The 20,000-nt window shown below is 45.2% G+C and overlaps 5 protein-coding genes across 5 annotated transcripts; 2 read left to right on the forward strand and 3 right to left on the reverse strand.

Moving 5' to 3' along the window:
- Positions 1 to 1,782, reverse strand: LOC103996660 (probable WRKY transcription factor 43). Its single transcript, XM_009417619.3, has 2 exons — positions 1,335 to 1,782; positions 1 to 343 (listed from the first exon to the last, which is right to left on the reverse strand). The coding sequence occupies exons 1-2, from the start codon at positions 1,700 to 1,702 to the stop codon at positions 166 to 168; spliced, it is 546 nt and encodes a 181-aa protein (XP_009415894.1). The 5' UTR covers positions 1,703 to 1,782; the 3' UTR covers positions 1 to 165.
- A 4,575-nt stretch (positions 1,783 to 6,357) lies between these two features.
- On the reverse strand, positions 6,358 to 9,094 carry LOC103996661 (protein LAZY 1). Its single transcript, XM_009417621.3, has 5 exons — positions 8,893 to 9,094; positions 8,603 to 8,669; positions 7,645 to 8,441; positions 7,066 to 7,345; positions 6,358 to 6,648 (listed from the first exon to the last, which is right to left on the reverse strand). The coding sequence occupies exons 1-5, from the start codon at positions 8,896 to 8,898 to the stop codon at positions 6,629 to 6,631; spliced, it is 1,170 nt and encodes a 389-aa protein (XP_009415896.2). The 5' UTR covers positions 8,899 to 9,094; the 3' UTR covers positions 6,358 to 6,628.
- Positions 9,095 to 12,767: 3,673 nt separating this feature from the next.
- Positions 12,768 to 13,933, reverse strand: LOC103996687 (uncharacterized). Its single transcript, XM_009417648.3, has one exon. The coding sequence runs from the start codon at positions 13,793 to 13,795 to the stop codon at positions 13,082 to 13,084; it is 714 nt and encodes a 237-aa protein (XP_009415923.2). The 5' UTR covers positions 13,796 to 13,933; the 3' UTR covers positions 12,768 to 13,081.
- A 2,411-nt stretch (positions 13,934 to 16,344) lies between these two features.
- Positions 16,345 to 17,582, forward strand: LOC103996662 (arabinogalactan O-methyltransferase 2). Its single transcript, XM_009417622.3, has one exon. It carries the CDS (start codon positions 16,449 to 16,451, stop codon positions 17,310 to 17,312), a length of 864 nt encoding a protein of 287 aa, XP_009415897.2. The 5' UTR covers positions 16,345 to 16,448; the 3' UTR covers positions 17,313 to 17,582.
- A 708-nt stretch (positions 17,583 to 18,290) lies between these two features.
- Positions 18,291 to 19,561, forward strand: LOC135648293 (arabinogalactan O-methyltransferase 2-like). Its single transcript, XM_065165815.1, has one exon. It carries the CDS (start codon positions 18,534 to 18,536, stop codon positions 19,320 to 19,322), a length of 789 nt encoding a protein of 262 aa, XP_065021887.1. The 5' UTR covers positions 18,291 to 18,533; the 3' UTR covers positions 19,323 to 19,561.
- The last annotated feature ends 439 nt before the right edge of the window (positions 19,562 to 20,000 follow it).

Here is a 20,000-nt window from a genome sequence, read left to right on the forward strand (position 1 = left end):
TATCAACAAAGCCATATATATGTATTGCAATGAACGAATACATCAAGAAAAGAACAAGTGGCACCCCAATTAAACGGCTTATTATCGTACGTACGTCTACCATACATGTCTACCTCCTTCTTCTTTACAGAGAGTTCAATGAGTTCTTTTTCTTTGTTCGTAAGCTTAAAAGTTGGAGTAGATTTGCATTTGGTTTAGTATGTCCTCGAAGTTGTCATTGGGTTTCTCTATCGGATGGCTATGCATTCCTTCGTAGGTCGTCACCACGATGCTTTCGTCCCTCGACAGTCGCTGGACTTGCTTCTTCACGTTGCAACCTTGATGCGTGCACCGGTAGTAGCTTCTGCAACCAGATCAAGAAAACATGCTGAGTCGAGTCGACAATCAACTGCGATACATAACATCGAGCATCATTTCAGCATGGAAACGAAAAGAAATGGAAACAAGTGTCGAAGCGGCAAAAGGGAGACGGATCCAAGTTGCTAACTTGATCGTCACTCATGCAACGATCAACAAGTTTTTTGATCTTTGGAGGAATTCAATTTCCTCCGACTTGGTTTTTTTTGCTTCTCACAGACACTAATGCAATTGTTTCCTTTAGTCAATAAAATCCTCTAATTTTCTTTTCGAAGAAAAAAAATTAAGAGGGAGAATAGATCATAAACATCCCCGCAATCACAAGGCTAAATTAGTAGAATGTTTCGGATACATCTGAATCCCTTTCTAGTTCTTTAGGTCGTGGCTGAATAGAAATGCTTAGGAGAATCAACGAATAGAATTCGAGGAATAATTCCTACAAATATAGCAAGAACAGCTAATTTCGCTCGAGTGATTCTTTATATATATATATATATACACACACATGAGGAAAGATAAGACATGGACGTGACGTATACGTGCACAACAAAAAAACTTGGGCAGGATTGTGTTCATAGTCAAGTTTGACCACCAAAAAACTATTCCTTAGGAGAACGATGTCTGCCAAAGTATTGATCGGTGTGGAGTCCTTGTCGTCCTCTAGAAATGATACAGCCGCCTAGAAGAAGATAAGATGAAGAAAGGATCACTCATTTGGTTCTTTGAACTTTCCATCGAATGAGAAGAGTGCAACACTTGCCTTTCTCTTTTAGAAGGAAAAGCTTGCGTTCAAAGACAGCAATTTCTCCCTTAATTTTACAGCTCACCGTGCATCGATTGCATTAATCCTATCGTGATTCTTCCAAGAAATAGAGGAATTGCAGTGGTTTAGGATGCTTGCTTGCATCCCATTTTTTGACCTTAATATTAAGTTCCCTCTGAGAAGATTGGAGAGAGAGAGAGAGAGAGAGACTAACCTAGGGAACTTGTTGTTCTTCACTGCCTTCTGCCCATACTTCCTCCAACGATAGCCGTCGTCGAGTATATCCACTTGGCTCCTAGTTTGGAAGGCATACCGCGGCCTTCTCACCTTCTTCTCCTTCTTCTTGTCAGGCCTCGTCTCGTTCTCCATCGACGAAGCCAAGGATTTCATGTGGTGAGCTCCGTCTCCTTGCGGGCTCATACCCCTGCCCTCAAAATCCTTCAGCCCCAAGAGACCACTCGAGTTGCCACCGTGGAGACTGCCAAAGACGTGGGTGCTGCCGAGCATCTCGGAGGTTTGTGGAAACGAAGTAGAAGAGGAAGACGATTGCTGCACAGGAAATAGGATGGGATACTTCTCCATGCTCTCCTTCTCTCTTTCTACAGACAGAGAGAAAGAGCGAAGGTAATAAATACACGGAATACTGGAAAGGTAAATAGATGGCGGCTATGGTTTTGGATATGAAGAGCTGTTGGTCACGTCGCCATCTAAATGGAGGCGACGGTAGAGGAGGCGTGAACGGCACGTAATTTTAGTGGCCAAGAAAGCTGGGCGTCTACTGAAGGTGGCTGCTACAATCAAGCGCACAGTCCTTCGTCATCGTACACGGAGACGACTATCAAACCTCTGTACCATTACGTCAAGTCAACATGAGTTGGAATATCAATCTCCCCTTCCCAGAGCTGCCGGAACCTTCAATTTACTATAATAATTATAACATATCACGCACTTTGAGGGCATGTTCATCCTGACGGTAAGCATACAGCACGTACCGATCCAACGATGCATGACGCTGACTCGTGAAACATCATGTCCGTTTAGCCTTCGGCGTTTTCTCGCAACGCAGAATCATGAAGGGGGAATCGTCCTTGCGGTGATCGCGAGGACCACGTTGAGAATCACCATACGTTGTTTCACGAGGAAGCGGTCGAAGGTTTGCATGAGATCGATGCCATCGAAGCGTATGCTACCATCGCAAGTGCCGTTGCAAGGCGGAGGAGAAGGAGAAGAGCGATATCTCTGGGCTTGTCGGAGATATCATGGAGAAGGAGAAGGAGAAGATTGCATGGATACACACAAATCTTCCATCCATCGCATAGAGTTAAATTCGTCGGAGTTTCTAAAACTCTAAGAATTTGTTTGTTGTTTGATCCGTTAATCAATAGCTGATGAATTCTCATCATGCTATTGGATTATCTGAAAGAAGCTTGGTGTGGTCACATAAAAGCCATACATATGAGTTGCATCTTAGACTATAAATTTCAATTAGTTGACCCTAAACATCACACCGAGATGTCATCTTAATACAATTATTATCTTAGTTTTTCGTAACCGAGATTTATATATACATCGACTTGTATTGCTTTCAGAATAATTTAAGATGAAATCTTTGTCTATATTTTTCTTACTAATTGACTTTAGTTAGGTTTTGGTTTTACTATTGTTAATTAATCTTGAAATCTTGTCTCATTTCTTGTCAACTTTTAAAGTATTATTTAGCTAATTTGCCAACCACAAAAGATGATTTTTATTATAATAATACCATAATTATACAAAAAATATATATAAGAGACATTTAGGTGGACACTTGTGAAGTTTTCTTTTATTTTTTTTTTTATATTAAACCATATAAATCATGCATATACTTCTCCAAGAATGAGGATAAATTTAAAAGAAAGATATCGTATCGTCACGTAAAAGGAAGTGTTGAAAATATTGACGTACGAGATTAAACGCACACACGATGTGCCGAGAGGTTTAAGTTTAAATTTTTGGTATTGAATTGATGTTTGATATGATATATGTTAATAGAGTGATTGGAAGTAATCGATATTAAATATCTTCAAGAAACACTGTTAATTTAATTAAGACGGAAATGGATTGTAGCTCTAATGGATCATAACCCAATTCCCAATCTTATACGATAAGACTTATCAAATCAAGATATTATGTGCTCCTTCTTACGAAGGTTTCTAGAATGATGCCAAACTCAACCTTACTCCTCCGATAACGTAGAGCCTCCTTACACCAAACCGATGAGTTTGACCATGGACTATTCACAGTACCTATCCCATTCGGTGGATGCTCAGCACAACGTCTTGTTTAACCATCTTGCATGTCCAACCATGTGCTTGACTTTTCATTTGGTTCTACGGAGAAGAAGAACACATACCATCCCGTGATGCTTTTCTTACCGCTGATGATGGCTTCTTCTCGATGGAGTACTTCTCTCAGGGTTGACGCTCTCTTCTAAACGAGGAAGATGAGTGCTTATTGCCATGCATGAATATTTTCAAACATCACAGAACACATAAAACGTTGGTCGGTTCTTTTTTCATGGCAGCAAGAAATTTGTATGGTCTTTCATGAAGCGAAGAAAACTCAGAACTTGTATGGCCGTACTGATGAGTTGGAAGTCGCAGCCATCCCATTGAATTGACAATTTGGCATGTGTCATATACTATTTAGATATTCAACTTATTTGAATATATCCCGAAAGAAAGAAAGAAAGAGTAAGACTAGATAGATTAAAACAATATTATTTCTAAAACAAGTTTTCGAGAAATCGTTCGAGTCTTCGTAAAAGTTATTATTCCAAGTGGTATTGATTGGTTTGAAGGGATTTTTTCTTGAGAGAAGAGTTTGAAGCCTCGATTCTATGACACCAAACATAAGAAGTTTAATCATACAATTGCTAAAGATCTTGATTAGATTCTTTTAGTAATCCTAGAAGCTTAATTTTGTTAGGAAAGAACCCAATATGTTACGAGTCTTATGTGCATACTGATTTAAGCTTAATGGACGAGCAAAATTCAAGTATAATATGATGTTTTCGTGTTACTCTTTTGAGTCTCTATCTTGTTTTCTTGGGAAAAAAATCTTTTTAGGGGAAGAAGAAAAAAATGGATTTGAGCGACCATTAAAAAAAAAAAAAAGGATTTGGCTCGAGCATCGTCATCATCGATTCCCATATGACATCGACAAGAACATTAGATTAGATAAAGATGATGATGAGAAGGCAAATTGGAGCTACAATTCTATACGAAGCTTAAGTACTTATGAGAGAACCCCAATTGTTGTAAGTATTAATTGAAACATAAGTCGTTGGAGTGGTAATAATATATGTGATGGTATATAGAATCATATGAATCTTCTGATCTTTGTTTAGACTTCAAATATATTATGGGTTAGGTGGTTTCATGTTGACCAAAATGAATGTCTCAGTTTTTTCATCTAGATGGATCCTAATTGACCGAATCCCTATAAATTTTAAATTGATCCATGCGAGGCTAGAGAAGACAAGTCAAAGTTTTAGATGAACAGATTTGTCGAATAATCTAGTTCGATAACTATAATAAAATAATAAGTTTCAACTATTTAAGATCGACTATATACAACTTTTATTATTATTGGGATCTATAAAACATCATATGTTTAATTAAGCTTAGAGTACTTAAATTGATAGTTTCAATTTAGGTATTCTTGTGGCTCTCCTCTTACTACTAATATTAATCATTTTACTTCTTTTAACTACTCTTAAGTATATGCTTATACTATCACAATAATTATCTATCGAAGTGATATCTAATTGTTAATGAATAAAAATATATACATATATTTTTATCTTTTCTAGTAACTTCTCGCATTAATCTCAATAACATAAAATTTTTGTATATATTATTTTTTAATTACTCAACGCTCAAAACAATAAATCATTATTAATCTCATGACTATTTTTTTTTTTAATCTAAAAAAGTATTCGACGATTACATAAGATACCTGACATCCCCTATCATTTTAATCATCCTATTTTATTCTGCAACTAATATCTTCGTCAATCTCTTCGTTTTGCTAAATAATTGATCTAAAATACCTAAAAATTTTACTTGAAAAAACATATTATCCATCCAACTTAAAGCCTATTTCTAGTATTAAAATCGGGTATTGCTAGCATTCTCAAAGTAAATCTCCGGATTGCAAGCACATAAATTAGTCATTGAGATGACCCATCCGAATTCCAAGAATATTTTAAAGGCGCACGTGGTCGTAAAATTCCAACACTATGAGAATAGTCATCCAAGTTTGAATAAAAGCCTACAAGAATTCTACACACCCACCAAATAGTATCAACATGATGCAATTCTTTTGAGTTTGATAACATGACAATCCATTGTCTACGGTCTTCTTCAATGGGGTGTGTATGGTTAAGCAATCGGTTTCCTTGTTTAAGGTAAACACCAAATGATGCCGTGGCACTCATCCAAAAGCATAGATGAGAATAGACAGAGAGCTAAGTGAGGTAAGAGCTTTTGTCAGCATGGTGTTTTCTATTCTCCAAAAATAGAGAACCAAATGAGAAGTCAAGCACATGCGGATGGGCAATTAAAATTCTCTTGATTGCATCATCTGTTAGGTGTCTGTAATGTGAGTTATCATGCAATTTCTCACACTACATTGTTGACCATCTGTTCTGACTATTCTGTGTCACCCAGCTGAGGATATAAAAAATACATATATGTGTGTTGTTTGGACAGCACAGAAGGCCAAAGATTTTGATTGCAGCTTGCCAGGAGAGGAGATGATTGTCTTTTCCTTTGAGGTTAAGAGAGAGAGAGAGAGAGAGAGAGAGAGAAGAGCAATAATATGTACCACAAACATGTTTGTTTCTCTGGTACTTGTACTCCAAGCAAATAGGGTCATAATACACACATACAATGATAATACAATGGAGAAGAGAAGCTGAATAATCTACTAGTATCAGATTGGGTTTATGACTTTGCATTCCAACAGCAATGACTAATTTAAATTGTCACCCTATATTTAATGTATTACTAATCCCTACATCCTTTAGATCAAAGTTGTAGAAAGAAACTGTTTCCTCCACAACATCTTACAGCTGCTGCTACCTCTCTTTCCATTCTTTGCAAAGATATTACACATATAAAACTTGATGGCTGCATGAAAACAGCAGTAGGAAGAGAATCTGACGACAGGAAGCAAAAAAAGCATGGGAGCCATTCTTGTATGGAACTTTTAACTTAGGAGTAGTCTATTCAATCCAACACACAAACACAGTACAAATAAGGAGTAGATAATAGAAGTATAAATAACTTTCACATAGGCTGCTACTACTGTTTCGTTATTTTTAGTCACATCAGAAGACACCACCGCACACCCTTAAAAAAGTTTTGTATTATTTGATTTGACACAGACCCTCTGCTACCAGACAGACAGACACATCCTTCACTTCTTTTTGGATCCATGAACTCAAAGATTACTCCTCTCCTTCTATAGCTCTAGCACCAAATCTGTGGGTGCACGACGAAGGAATACAGGAATCAGTAGCAGAATTAAGAGGAAAAGTAAGTTGAACAGATTTTGGTGAATTGTTTTCTTGCCAAAACATCTGTTTAGTTCTCTCATCTCACAGAACAATATTGTGGGGTCGGACAACTCATCTACAGAGGCAAATTTTGTCCCGTGTGATGAGCTGTGCTATGTGCTTATCCAATAAAAGAAGCAGAACAACTCGATCGAGTAGACAACCCTAACCTTATGTGCCTATCATATTCTATCTACTTGATAAGTGTTTCCACTGTAAATGCTTTTAAGTAGTGTTTGTCAAATAGCCATTATTATTATTGTTATTATTCTTTCTGACTAAATCGACCAGAATGCATTCGAGTTCAACCTAAGAAAGATGAGTATTCCGATGAGGTACTTACAGTCTGCATCCGTCTTAATCCAATGCTCCCGACTGCCGTTGGAGTCATTGCCACCGAAAGCGTGGGCCGGAGGGTTGTAGCAGAAGTTGAGGTCTGGAATGTGTTCTTTCCTGCACGGGCCAACTTTCGCGGAGGCCGCCGTGCAGCCGTCGGTGCCGGCGGGTTCACTGCCTCCGACCGGATGCGCGTACTCTTTCTTCTCGTTCTTGCCGGTCTTGGAAGGTTTCTTACTCATGATGCTGCTCTCGGGGTGAACCTTTTTGTGAAAGAACTGAAGGATCTGAAGCGTGATAATAGCAGCTCGTATTTTAGAGTCTAAATTGTGAGGAGATCACCAAATAAACTTTGCTCTCGTCAGCAATTTGATCAGCCAAATATATATATATATATATATATATATATATATATATATATATATATATATATATATATATATATATATTCCTGTACTAAATTTGCACTTTTGAACTAATTTCTGTAATTACTAAATTATTTTCTTGCAAATTAATTTTGAGCAGCAGAATTTATTATCGTCCGATTCATACTTATAAATACGAACGGTGATCTCGAGATCCGTACCTTTTGGAACTTCGTCTCCACCGTTGAACCATTCGATGGACCACCACCGTCCGATCCCTTACCGCCACGGCGTTTAGTCATCTTCTTCTTCATCAGGCATATCTCAGCCGTCGATTTCCCGTCCTCATCGTGCCCTCCGGCGAACTTGACCTGCTCTGCAGTTCCGCTGCCGCCGCCGGCTTCCTCCTCCGTGATCCGGCTTATCATGAACAGCTCCCCCAGCGAGGCCCGCCTCTCCTTCCGCGCGTCCGCCGCCGTCGCCATCGTCTCCGCCACCTCGATTGGCGACCCGAACAAGAACCCCTGGAGCGGGCACGCCGCCGACCCGGCGTAGCTAGAACGGGCGGAGGATATCCGGCCACCGCCCTTCTCCGCCTCTGCCGTCAGCACCTTCTCCAGCTCCGCGCTCACCACCAGCAGGTCCGTCTCCGTAGTCGACTCCGCCTCTTTCTCCGCGATCGCCTCCAGCGCCGCCGGGGTTACGACTACCTCCTCCTCCTCCGCCGACACCGTCAACTGTTTCTCATCGTCCTCGCTTCCCGCCTCATTCTCCTCTTCCTCCGCCTCCTCCTTGTCCTCGATCGGCCCCGTTCCGGACCCTAAAGTTCCGATAGTGAGGAGTCCCCCGAGCAACTCCTCCATCGCCGCATTCCCGCCGCCACCGTTCCCGCCGTCGATAAGCTCCTCCACCTCCAGGCGGAGGCTCCTTGCCTTGAAGGGTTCGTATTGGCTGCGGCGGCGGCGGTGGAGGTCCTCGCCCAGAGACGGACGTCCGGAGAGGCAATTGCACGTGCCGCCTGCAACCCACGTACGACAGCGTAGGTTAGGCAATTCTCCTATAACCAGCTAATGTACGCATGTCGGGATCCCTGTCCCCGAATACGTTGTATCCGTGGGTACACATTAAGAAACTACATAGTGCGCAATGAGACGAATAACAAGGAGCTGGTAATCGTACCGCTGCCATAGTCCTTTAACACATCGCCGCTGTTCTGCCGAAACTTGCGGTGCATCCAACCCAGTAGCTGCAGCAGAGCATTCACCACCGCAATTTAGTGACCAGACCATAGAAGGAACGTACAGGAACATCGAGTTGCAAGTCTCGAGTTCTATAAGCCAGCAATTGAACCAAATGTTGACGAAAGACGATCGAAACATAGCAGATCCAGAAATCGAACATGAGTTTGAGACTTCATTTACGGATCCTAAGAGAAGTGCATAGGGGAAGAAGTCGAAAGAGCCGCTCACCTTCATCTTAGCCGTTTGCTGTCCCAGAGAAAGAAAGGAGGGCGAGGGAGAATAAAAGGAGGGAAAGGAAGAGTGGGACTGGGATGTAAGGGAGTGGTGGGCACCTCAATGATCAGGGTAGATACTGTGGAGGACGATGAGTGAAGAAGGGAAACGTAGAGAAGGAAACAAGGAACAGGAATCTGATTCGTGTAGGGGTTTCATACGTCCAAAAGACCGACGTCACGCGGTCTAACTACGACGGTGCAGTCTCAGAGAGGGCACAAGCACTTGCGAGCGTGCATGAACAATGCCCGGCATGGGTGTAGGATGGCGAGGATAAGCCAGATAGGGTATTATATTCTCCCATGCGCGTTGGATCTCCTTCTCCTGCTTGAGATGTCACGGTTCTTCAACTAGTTTGTGCGGAGGAAGGTTTGATTTAGCAGTGTCATGGCACAGCGATCGTGCAAATCTTAGCTTCTTCACATCACTGACAACCGATCACATTACGGCCGAGTTGTCGATGGAAGCAGATTTGGTACGTGACTTAATGCGATGATCTCTCTCTGCTTTCGGTGATACCAACATCACTTTCCGATCCTTATGATAACAATGGGGGGAGTGATCTCTCGCTACAAAGTCAACCCACCTCGACGATTGGAATCTGAAACGAGAACCTCCTCGAAAAGAAGAGTCCTAATTAACCGCTAAACCAACAAATGAAAGAGCACAATCGTTTTCCGGTGGGATCCAACTCCAGTTCACTTCACTATGCCGGGAGCACAACTTGTGCAAAGCAAATGCACGAGGACAGGAAGAAGCATACTTGACAGTAGGTGGCGAAGAGAGACGACAAGGAGTAGCATACGACTCACAGTCGATGGAGAGTAGAGTGCACGTCCTCCTCTCCCCTCGAAAGATCAGCCATTAGACGACAGCTTGCACTCGTAACAGCTATTCCATGGATGTTTGCCACCGGCAGGCGAACATGTCCACTCTTGCATGGGTTACGACATGTTAATCCAATGCATCGCCTATCAAGTACACATATGCATGGCGATGATCTTGCATATATGTATTATCTGATTTGAGAAAGTGTTTTAAGACACCTAAAAAAAGCCATGCCATACATCGACATTCGGAGCACATACTTGGGCCTCACGCACACGTAGCATCGATGGCAGGGCTTGTGGATGACAAAATGTTATGGTCCATGCATGACACCGCATGCAATCGACAAGCAGGACTAAGTAGAAGACTACGACTCCCATGATTGAGTAGTTGGCCATCACACTTCGCGTCGAATGGACGTGGCTTGACGTTTATGTCAATGTGTCGTACAGATCACCACATTTATTCCACTCATAATGTTGTTCTTATCGCTTGATGAGTTCCCTCCGACGACATAAATTAATTATTTTTAAATATTTTTTTTTTTATAAAAAAGATAAATGATGAAGAGACTAAATTAGGTGACATTTTCATGACACATAAATAGTATTTATTAAAATAAATATATAGACGTTGATTATTTAGCTAAACGAAAATGTTCTGATGTGACGTAGCTTTTTAGGAGCATGGGTTTAGAGTACTCGTAGTTGGTGTGATTCCCTGCATGAAGACTACATAGGAGTAAAAGCTAATGGAAAAGTAGCTCCGACATGAACTGGTTAACGTGATCGTTTGAAAGCTAGATAGCACGAAGTAGGACCTGCAAGAGAAGGCAACATCACACTAGAAAACATAGCAGAAAGGGTAGAAAAAAGGCATCGCAGGAACCCTCGCCCAAAACAATCGAACAACCAAAAAATAACCGAGAAGATAAGCCGCGGATGGGGGGTTTGGCGGTGACTTCGGATGGGCATGCACCACCACCTTTGCCTGACACCATGGTCCAGCCTCCTACACCACCATCTCACCTAAACAGTGGCAGCAAAAATGACCTTCCTACATCGTCTCTCTCACTTTTGATCGTTTTACATACACTTCTTTGGAACCTATCTACATTTATGCTTGCCAACATGATCTTTGAAGACGACAGATATAGATGGGTCGTGAAGAGTTTGATCTTTTAAAGCCAGAAAGACGACTGACCAAATATGTCTGCTCTGGTAAGGTGTGGAAGTGGGAAACAGTGTCAAATTTGTCGATCAAAACCGGATGACCATATCATAAAGGTCATCGTTTTGGTGTTCCATTTGAATCCTGGAATCGATCGTTCCCGAGAGTTGGATTGCAGTTAAGGATGATTTTTTTGCGGTATTGGCATCTCGATCAACTTTACCTGAGATTGCATCCTTGGATTTAAATCGTCATATAAGCGATATCGTCGACCTGGTTTGGGATCACAAGAGAGTAAGTGGAAGTCGAACGTGTGGCATGCAAGACTTTGGTTGGGAGAGCGTAGCTGATGGGAGTGTCCGCTCCTACCCTAAGTTAGAACGTACATGGCTTATGTTGAGAGCATACTTCCCAGATTGACCGGAAGTATCTCGGAGCCTTTTATTCTCGAAATATGTACCACTTACACTCGTAGGAACTTATGTCGTTATGAGTAGTTGTCATTACTTGAACACGAAGAATCATCGTGTGGATATGATCCCCAACTTAAAATTATTAGCCGAATGGTGAGATGCATCAGCTCCCCTATGTATCTTCCTGGTTTAAGTTGGTGAACTCATGTATCGTGATCGAGGAGTCAACACGGCTTGATCCACGAGTCGATGTTTCGAGTTTTCGATGCTCGAGAGCGCGTCTCTCTGTCGGTTGGAGGAAGTGTTAAGACTGAGCTGGATCAGAGATTGGGATGGCTGTGTTCCTGCACACAAACCCGGGTCGGAAGATTCCCGACTTGGGTCCGTCGTAGATTAAATCAGTAGTTTTTCTCTTTTTTCTTTCCCATGGCCAGATGCTGGTCGGGGGCTTTTATACTATTGCCTAAAGATCGATCGTATATGAATTTGGCGTGGCGACCGACCCCCTCCGAATGGTGAGTTCGTACCTTTGTGCATTCGTCAGGTATGCATGGAACGATGCCGTGCGGTGCCGTCCCGAGTTTTCCGGGACTAGACTCGTCGAGAGGACACCTTCTCGTACGAGCTTCGACTTGGCGTGGGAGGGAGACGGCCCTTATGCTGGATTTGCGGGAGTGCGACGTGGTCAAGATCTGAAATATGCCTTATTAGTTCTCATTATAGCTTAACGACAAAAGGACTAAGCAAAAGATTCTCATTATCATACTGAGTATCGTTCTTTCGAATAGTTTATTTTTTACAAAGGATTTCTCAGCAATGACATCTACAAATTGGCTCTCAAAGTCCTATGCTTAGATGCATAAATGAAGTAGCCAAGTTTGATTATAAGACCTACAAATCAGGTGATGGTCGTGGTGACGTTTTTGATGCTTTAACTTTAACCACCATTGGCATGGACTACATAATCAACGAAGAGGAGGAAAACCAGCTCAGAATTATGACCTCGATGCTATATTTAAATGACGACGACCAGGAAAACTTATCAGATACATTACATGTCCATTCGAGCGATTGCAGAACCACCGAGGGAATCCTTGTGAATGCTGTGTTGGTGCAGTGGCCATATGCATGAATTGATTACCACCCAGTAGTAGATGCCTGACAAAGACAGTCGAAAGATGCGCATTTATGGACCTATAGACGATGTTATGGCCATCTCAGTCGATACATGTATACTTCCCATCCAACGTCCCGTGACATCCCATGGGGCCTTTCGAGCCCGTCCTCATGCACGACGGCCACCAGATTTAACCAGCAGCAAATCATAGCACAGAGAGAGTGAGAGAGAGAGAGAGGATTACACACCAACGCCATGGCAGCGGGCAAGTAGTGTAAGCCGTCCTCAATGCTACAATACCATATATGAAGCTCGAATGCCTCTTGTTATCTATCAATCTAACTATCATCTGAATTGTCCAGCATCTTTCTCGATGATGAACACCACCAACATCATCTGCTACTTCGTCAACTATAAGTCGCATACACATTGCATACTCGACTACAGAACTCTACACAACTCGAGACATAACCACTACAGAAACTTAAAATTCCAAACCAACAACTGCAAATATAATTCCCCCCATCTCTAGTTTTTTTTTTCTCTGTTTTATTTAATTATTAATTATTATTATTATTATTCCTCGTTCAAAGATAAGGTAAAAAAAAAAAAAGCCTCACACGCCCGGACCCCAAAGGCTCAACAAACGAGAGTTGAAGAGCCCCATCACGTCCGGCCATCCCCTCCGCCTCTCGCAGCCCACCGGCAGCGCCTCTTCTTCTGCGCTCTTCTCCTCCTCGTTTTCCTCCGCCGCGGCCTCCACAATATCCGATGATTCCTTGACTTCGCCGGATAAACTCGCGGCTTCATTCGCCATGGCTGACTCTTCGACCGACTTCTCTTCCTCCTCCTCCTCCTCGACCACCGCCTTCCTCCGCTCCTTGTTCTTCTTCTTGCCCTTCTCGGCTCTATCCACCACCCTCCGCTCCCTCCGCCGCCCCCTGCCGCCGGCCTTCTTCTCTAGGCTGGCTAGGTGCTCCTCGAACGCCTCGATGGCTTGGTGGATAAGCTCGCGGTCGGGAGAGCAGTCCCACCTCGACCAGAAGCTGATGTAGCAGTCGAAGCACCCGCAGTCGAAGAGCGGCCGATGCCCACGGCACCGCCTACGCTCCACGCCGGCGGCGAGCGTCGCCGGGCCATGGATGGACCTGGTGATCAGGTACGCCAGCACTTCCTTATCCTGGTAGGTCAGCGCCACCGTGAGGGCCAGGATGGCGGCCGGGAGGAGCTTGAGCACCGCGAGCACATCCTGGCTCGGGGACGACGGCCCGCCACCGTCCGCCGGTGACGGGTGGATCTTTCCCTTCCCTTTGGGGTAAAGGTTCTTCATTCCTTGGCTTCCCTCCTCTTCTTCCTCTCTTTCTCCTTCCGCCGGTCCAAACTCCAAAATCTTCGAGATTGGGATTAGGGTTTTATCGCCTTTATCTTTCCCTCGCGACCCCACGGAGGACGGAGAGCGAAGAGAGCGCGGGATAGTGTGGTCGCTAATGTAATATGCAAATTAGCAGAAATGATCCATCGACTGCACGAATCGATATGCGTCAGTTGACATCTGCCGTCGGTGAGTTAAGTTATCGCTTTTAGATTCGTGAACTTTAAAGATAAACGGCGGTAAACTTCTCGCACGAAGCTTTTCCGTGCGTTCCCATCGCCCCTCGATACAGGGCGAGTCAGTTTTGCCTCTGAGGGGAGGTTGCGGTACTTCATGACCCTGTGTTTAAACTTTATCCGACATGTCGAAACCGCCCCTTGTTTGAAGGCAAAATGGACACTGTTGCGCAAGGGTATATTTGGAAGAACGGGAATGCATTATTGCCTGCGTCGATGGCGGGGGTCACCGCGCGTGACAACACCGGGTTCCAGCACTGATCGCGTAACTCGGGATGAGGTGGAGGTTTTGGAGCCGTCTGATGGTGCTTCGTCGGGATTGGCGTCTGCATCGACACAAGGTACAGGCGGTCGTTGATTCCACTACGGATGGCAGCATCAGAACCGTTGATTGGCCTGCTGTAACGTACGTACGACCCTCTGTGTTCTGCGCCTTTCTTTCTTTTCCTTTACCCGAGAGACGACTGCAAAGGCGCCGGTAGCATACGCTCTGTACGTATACGCCGTACGCATCGCATGCCTCGATAATATATCTCGAATTCTATATTGTTTTGAGTTCAAATTGAATGGGATATTGAAATGATATCAAACACAAACACGAAATCTACTTGCTTGCCCACACGACACGTGGCTCCATTTGGTATGACATATATTGTGTTGCACTTTCTTGGCCCAGAGAAAATTGGGCTTTGGCCCAACATTAAGTGAGGCAAGATTTCACCATTCCATAATGATTATGTTTCTCAAAAATTTTTCTATATTGATTGTTTATTTATGCTGATCTAATTTATTGTTTTTGCTTATAGCTCCCACAAGCGTAGCTACTACCAAAATTTCAGATCCAATCCCTAAAAATTCAAAATTGATTTACAAAATGATTTGAACTATGATCATCATAAATTTTTATACCATGCATAATAAAATTTGATCTACCCGGCCAAATGGAGAAGGACCCTACGAACATAGATTGTCGTGGTCACGGCCAACGTTGACTTCGGCCGTATCAATGAATCCAACAAATTTCGAGGAGATGGGTCCTTTCATATAAGTACACAAACATATTTACATGCAAGAGGGTAAGAGGGAAAAATGGTGATTGCTCGGTGCACATGACGCTCCCCCCAATAAACAAAGCTTGTCTTTTAGTTAGCCGGCGTTCGACGACTATTAAGTGCGTCCCACGCACGCTATACGATGCCTCGTCTCGACTCGATCTATTTATTATATATTTAATATACTCACAGATATCAAGTACTGAGGTGACACCCTACCACGTGACGTGGCAGGCCCCACCAGTAGCTGAGCGATCTTTGATGGTTCATGACGACGAAGGTTCGTTCGTTCTTCTTTCCGCGAGTCCGAATCTCGATGATCGATCATAGATCCTAACCTTCACTAAATTCCTTCCACTTTTTCTAGCATCCTCGTATCCATATAAAACTCAAAAGTATACCGGTTTATGGTTGGACCGGCCGTGAGGGCCCCACCGAGTCACCGGGGAAGGATATCTCGAGAATAAACGCGTAGTAGAGGTGTCACGTTATCTTTGGAAGTGTTCGCTAAAAGATCGCATCACGTACGTACCGGAGAAAGGTAGCTGCTCTGCGTGACGGCGTTATTACCGTGAACCGCCGCCGGTTCGTCCCAAACCATGGAGATTGGTCCCCCGGCGAGTTATGTCTGCCTTTACAAAGCCAAAAATATGGCAAGTGGGTGAACAGATCGGCCGAGTCGGTGACATGCCGGTGCTTACTCTCTCTTTCTTGCAGTTTTTGCCTATCATAAAGACATACATGGCTTCTCTTGTCGGAGAACATGTCATCTTCCTTGTTATCTGCACACCAACCGCAACGTCACTCCTTTTATACCAGTAGGCTGATCGGTCTGGATTCTGGACCCCACAGACTCTCGTCACTTAAATTGCATAGCTGTCGAGGTATGCATGCTCGTGCCGAGCGGATGACAAAAATACAATCGATCCTTGTCATACATACATCTGTCTTTGCCAGCTCACGTGGGGGCGTGAGATCAGCCTGCTGGTCCAAAATTCACAGCCCTCAAACGCCAGCCTTTGCTCTCTCACCCGTCCAAATTCGTGAGACGGGGATCATTTCCGCCGCCCATCATTGTCCTACGCGTCCTCAAAATCCGTCGCTCTATGTGTCGTGATCTCACACGTCAGTACAAACAACCCCTCGCCTTCGATGCCCTAGCATTGATTATACCGCACTCGATCGTAAATGATTCTAAGCAAAAGGGGTATTACTGTCACGAAAGGAAGCCACCATCCATGTGACATGGGTTAAGGGGAAAAGAGGAGCGAGCGCAGCGATAGCTTGACTTTCTCCGTTAACATCCATCGCCGAGGGGAGGCGATGCGGGCGTTTCCTCAGAAGCCCCTGTTCGCGGCGGCCGCGGTGGCAGCCCTCGTCGCGGGCGCCCTCCTCGTCTCCAGCTTCCTCATCGGCGCCGACCGCGGCCTCCTCTGCTCCATCTCCCCCGTCTTCTCCCGGATCTCCTTCGGCGGCGGCGGCTCCGACGCCACGGGGCAGCTGGCGGAGGCGCTCCTCTACTACGCGACCACCTCGGCGGTGCCGCAACAGTCGCGGGCGGAGATACGTCTGACCCTCGACGTGCTCCGCCGGCGCGGGCCCTGCAACTTCCTGGTCTTCGGCCTGGGACGGGACTCCCGGATGTGGGCGGCAATGAACGCGGGCGGCACCACGTTGTTCCTGGAGGAGGATCCCGAGTGGTACGAGTTGGTGCTCAAGACCTCCCCTATGCTGCGGGCGCACCACGTCAAGTACCGGACGCGGCTGGACGAGGCGGACAAGCTGCTGCGGGGGTATCGGAAGGAGGCGGAGTGCCGGCCGGGAGCCGCGGATGGCATATCGGGGCTACAGAGCAACGGCGGGTGCCCGCTGGCGCTGGTGGGGCTGCCGCGGGAGGTATACGAGCGGGAGTGGGACGTGGTGATGATCGACGCTCCCAAGGGGTACTTCCCGTCGGCGCCGGGACGGATGGCGGCGATCTACTCGGCGAAGGTGATGGCGCGGGGGCGGCGGGGGGAGGGAGACACCGACGTGTTCCTCCACGACGTGGATCGGAAGGTGGAGAAGGCGTACGCGCTGGAGTTCCTCTGCAAGAAGCAACGGGTGGGCGCCACCGGGCGGCTGTGGCACTTCAGGATCCCGCCGGTGAAAGCCAACGAGACCACCACCGCAGAGACCTTCTGCTGATCTGCTACTTCTCGCTTGCTTCCTTCCTTTACCTCTTGGATCTGCCATGTAGTTGTACCGCACGCCTCCTTCCTGCAGCAGTTCAGGCAGGAAGGTTTTGCTGGCTTTGAGATCGATGGACTTCTTCCCGATCAGACGGACACACATGGTTTGTAGGAATCGCAGCATCATCTCTCTTCGTGCACCTTAAATTATTCTACGATCTTTTTTCGTAGGAATTACGATTTCTTTATGTGTTGATTGGACTTAAAGATTTTAATTTTGGTTGAATGAACGAAGCCTGTTTCTATGTTAATTATGAACCAAGCGCGATGTGGAGAAACAAGACGACGGGAAGGGATTTAGCCAATCCATTGTCCGATCGAGAAAGCAAACTAAGGGGGTTGGTCAATACTCCTGACAACGAAGTGATGGGGGAAATCCAATTCTGAAGGGAGGAGGATCTTATGGATAAGAAACCATGTGACTCCCATGCTATCAAATGGCATCCACAGAGTAGAGATAAGTGCAGCAGTTTGGTGTGTGTGTGTACTGTATTGTCTTGGACATACCTCACCACCATCAGATCGTGCACTGGTGGATTGCCGTTTAATGTTGGACTTGAATGCGATCGAACCAACAGTGTCGATTTTGGTCGTGCGAATTGTACCTTTATATATATATAAGGTCAAAATTGTACAGATAAAACTCTGTACACAATTCAACTAATTTTGATGTGTTTTTACCTCAATTTCTATGTTAATTTGTCAAAAAAAATTTATAGTGAGATAAATTTCACCGACAGCAATAATAGTACGGGTTGAATTGTCTCCGATCTGAGCAATTATATCTTCTTTGGAAGCCACGAATAGGGAAAAGCGAGCTGTCTTTTCACCCACTCTTCTGATCGCAAATCAGCATCATAGCTGAGAGAGATGAAAGGTTGCTGCACGGCACAGCCGAAGCCAGCTGTTGTGTGCCGGTAAATTTCACGAGCCCACAATTATTTGCGACTGCATCGGTCGATTGGTAGAACTTTCTTCTCCGTCACTCGACCTTCAGCATCAATAGAACGATGGCAAGAACAAACATCAGCGTCAGATTTGTTTTCCTCGAGTTCTAAGCAAGCACGGAAGGAGAGCTTCAAAGCTCAGACAGCTACTCGTTCCTTGGTTCTTAAGAAATCCAGTAGCCGAAGAAAGATGAAGAGTAGAGGCAGTCGGGAGAGTCATTGGTAGGATCATGTGGCCGAAGAAACTCATCTTCATCTTCTTGTTGCTTCTCTCATCCTTATCCATCGTTAGGCTCTTTAAGCTTCTATGGACTTCCTCGATCCCTGCAATTCCAGAACACCTTCCTCCTCATGCACCCGAGAAACCCAGACACGACGTCGATCGCCCTCGTGAGGACATCCTGAGTCCCAAAGAGCACCAGCTTGTCTCAAACATCATCGCCCGAAGAATCCCCTGCAACCTTCTCATCTTCGGATACAAACCCCAGTTTCTTGGTCTTGCTACCTTGAACAGCCAAGGCACCACCGTGTTCCTCGAAGATGATCCGGAAAAGCTCAGATCTGGACGATCCAAAGGCTTGAGAATGTACCCGTTCGGCAACCACGAGAAAGCCAGGAGAGCGTATGAGCTGCTCCAGCATGCGAGAAGACGACCCGCGTGCAGACACGGAGCAGGAACCCTGCGCGCACCTCGTTGCGAGCTAGCGCTGAGGGGGCTACCGGAGGTACTGTACGAGAGCGGATGGGACGTGGTGGTCATCGACGGGCCGAGCGGGGACGGACCGGAGGCGCCGGGGCGGATGGGCGCGATCTACACCGCCGCCGTGATGGCGCGAGCTGGGCGGAGCACGGACGTCCTCGTTCACGACACGGATCGCACCATCGAGAAGTGGTACTCTTGGGAGTTCCTGTGTCATGAGAACCTGGCTTCTACCAAGGGGAAACTGTGGCATTTCAGGATCGAAGGCAACTCCAGTTCCGATCGGTTCTGTGAGACTGCAGCATCACCGACTCAGTAGGTGAGTCTTGATGTCTTTCTTGAAGAAAAAGCTACGTACTGCCATGGTTGGAGAGCTCTTGTTGCAGCATTCACGGCCACGAGCCAATTGCACATCCACGCCATGGTTATTTGGTTGTCCATGCAGCTCAAAGACGGCAAATGTGTCCCTCTGTGACACCATTAACGGGGCCAACGTTTACTGCCGACACAGACGGGATATTAAGATGACGAGATAGAAATAAGTTGATGTTTCTTGAATCGTTGTGATCTTAACTTGCTGAAGAGAGACGCCACATAATTGTTTGTGGCAGCCGAATTCCACAGTGGTCATTCCAATTAGTTCGCTAGAGATTCGAGCAGACTCAATTTGTTCATTAGTTTAGGTGAACCAATTAGCATGAATAGAGATGACATTAGTGAAATCCCCTTTTATGCATAAAGGCTAAGAGACCTAAGCATCATCTATTTCTTTCTTGCCCAAAATCAGCTCTAGATTTGAGGATGCCCGTATACCGAGTTAAATTTTCTTCCAATCCTACGGAGAACTTTTGGTGCATCGATGCCGTCGGCACGCCTGAAGAGGCCCGCCCAGATTGTGGGTGTTGAGACCTTTGCAGCAGGTCAAGAATCCGAAAAAGAAGATGAATCGTCGGCATCCTGAGGTAGCTACGGAGAAGGATCTGTAGCATGCAGATCC

Source organism: Musa acuminata, chromosome BXJ3-9 (genome assembly GCF_036884655.1).
Source record: "Musa acuminata AAA Group cultivar baxijiao chromosome BXJ3-9, Cavendish_Baxijiao_AAA, whole genome shotgun sequence".
Lineage (NCBI taxonomy): Eukaryota > Viridiplantae > Streptophyta > Magnoliopsida > Zingiberales > Musaceae > Musa > Musa acuminata.

Coding starts and splice junctions, on each gene's coding strand:
- LOC103996687 (XM_009417648.3), bottom strand. CDS start 13,795: ATGAAGAACCTTTACCCCAAAGGGAAGGGAAAGATCCACCCGTCACCG.
- LOC103996660 (XM_009417619.3), bottom strand. CDS start 1,702: ATGGAGAAGTATCCCATCCTATTTCCTGTGCAGCAATCGTCTTCCTCT. Junction 344..1,334: donor AAGAACAACAAGTTCCCTAG/GTTAGTCTCTCT, acceptor ATCTGGTTGCAG/AAGCTACTACCGGTGCACGC.
- LOC103996661 (XM_009417621.3), bottom strand. Junction 8,442..8,602: donor GTTAAAGGACTATGGCAGCG/GTACGATTACCA, acceptor CGTGGGTTGCAG/GCGGCACGTGCAATTGCCTC. Junction 7,346..7,644: donor TGGAGACGAAGTTCCAAAAG/GTACGGATCTCG, acceptor ATCACGCTTCAG/ATCCTTCAGTTCTTTCACAA.
- LOC103996662 (XM_009417622.3), top strand. CDS start 16,449: ATGCGGGCGTTTCCTCAGAAGCCCCTGTTCGCGGCGGCCGCGGTGGCA.
- LOC135648293 (XM_065165815.1), top strand. CDS start 18,534: ATGTGGCCGAAGAAACTCATCTTCATCTTCTTGTTGCTTCTCTCATCC.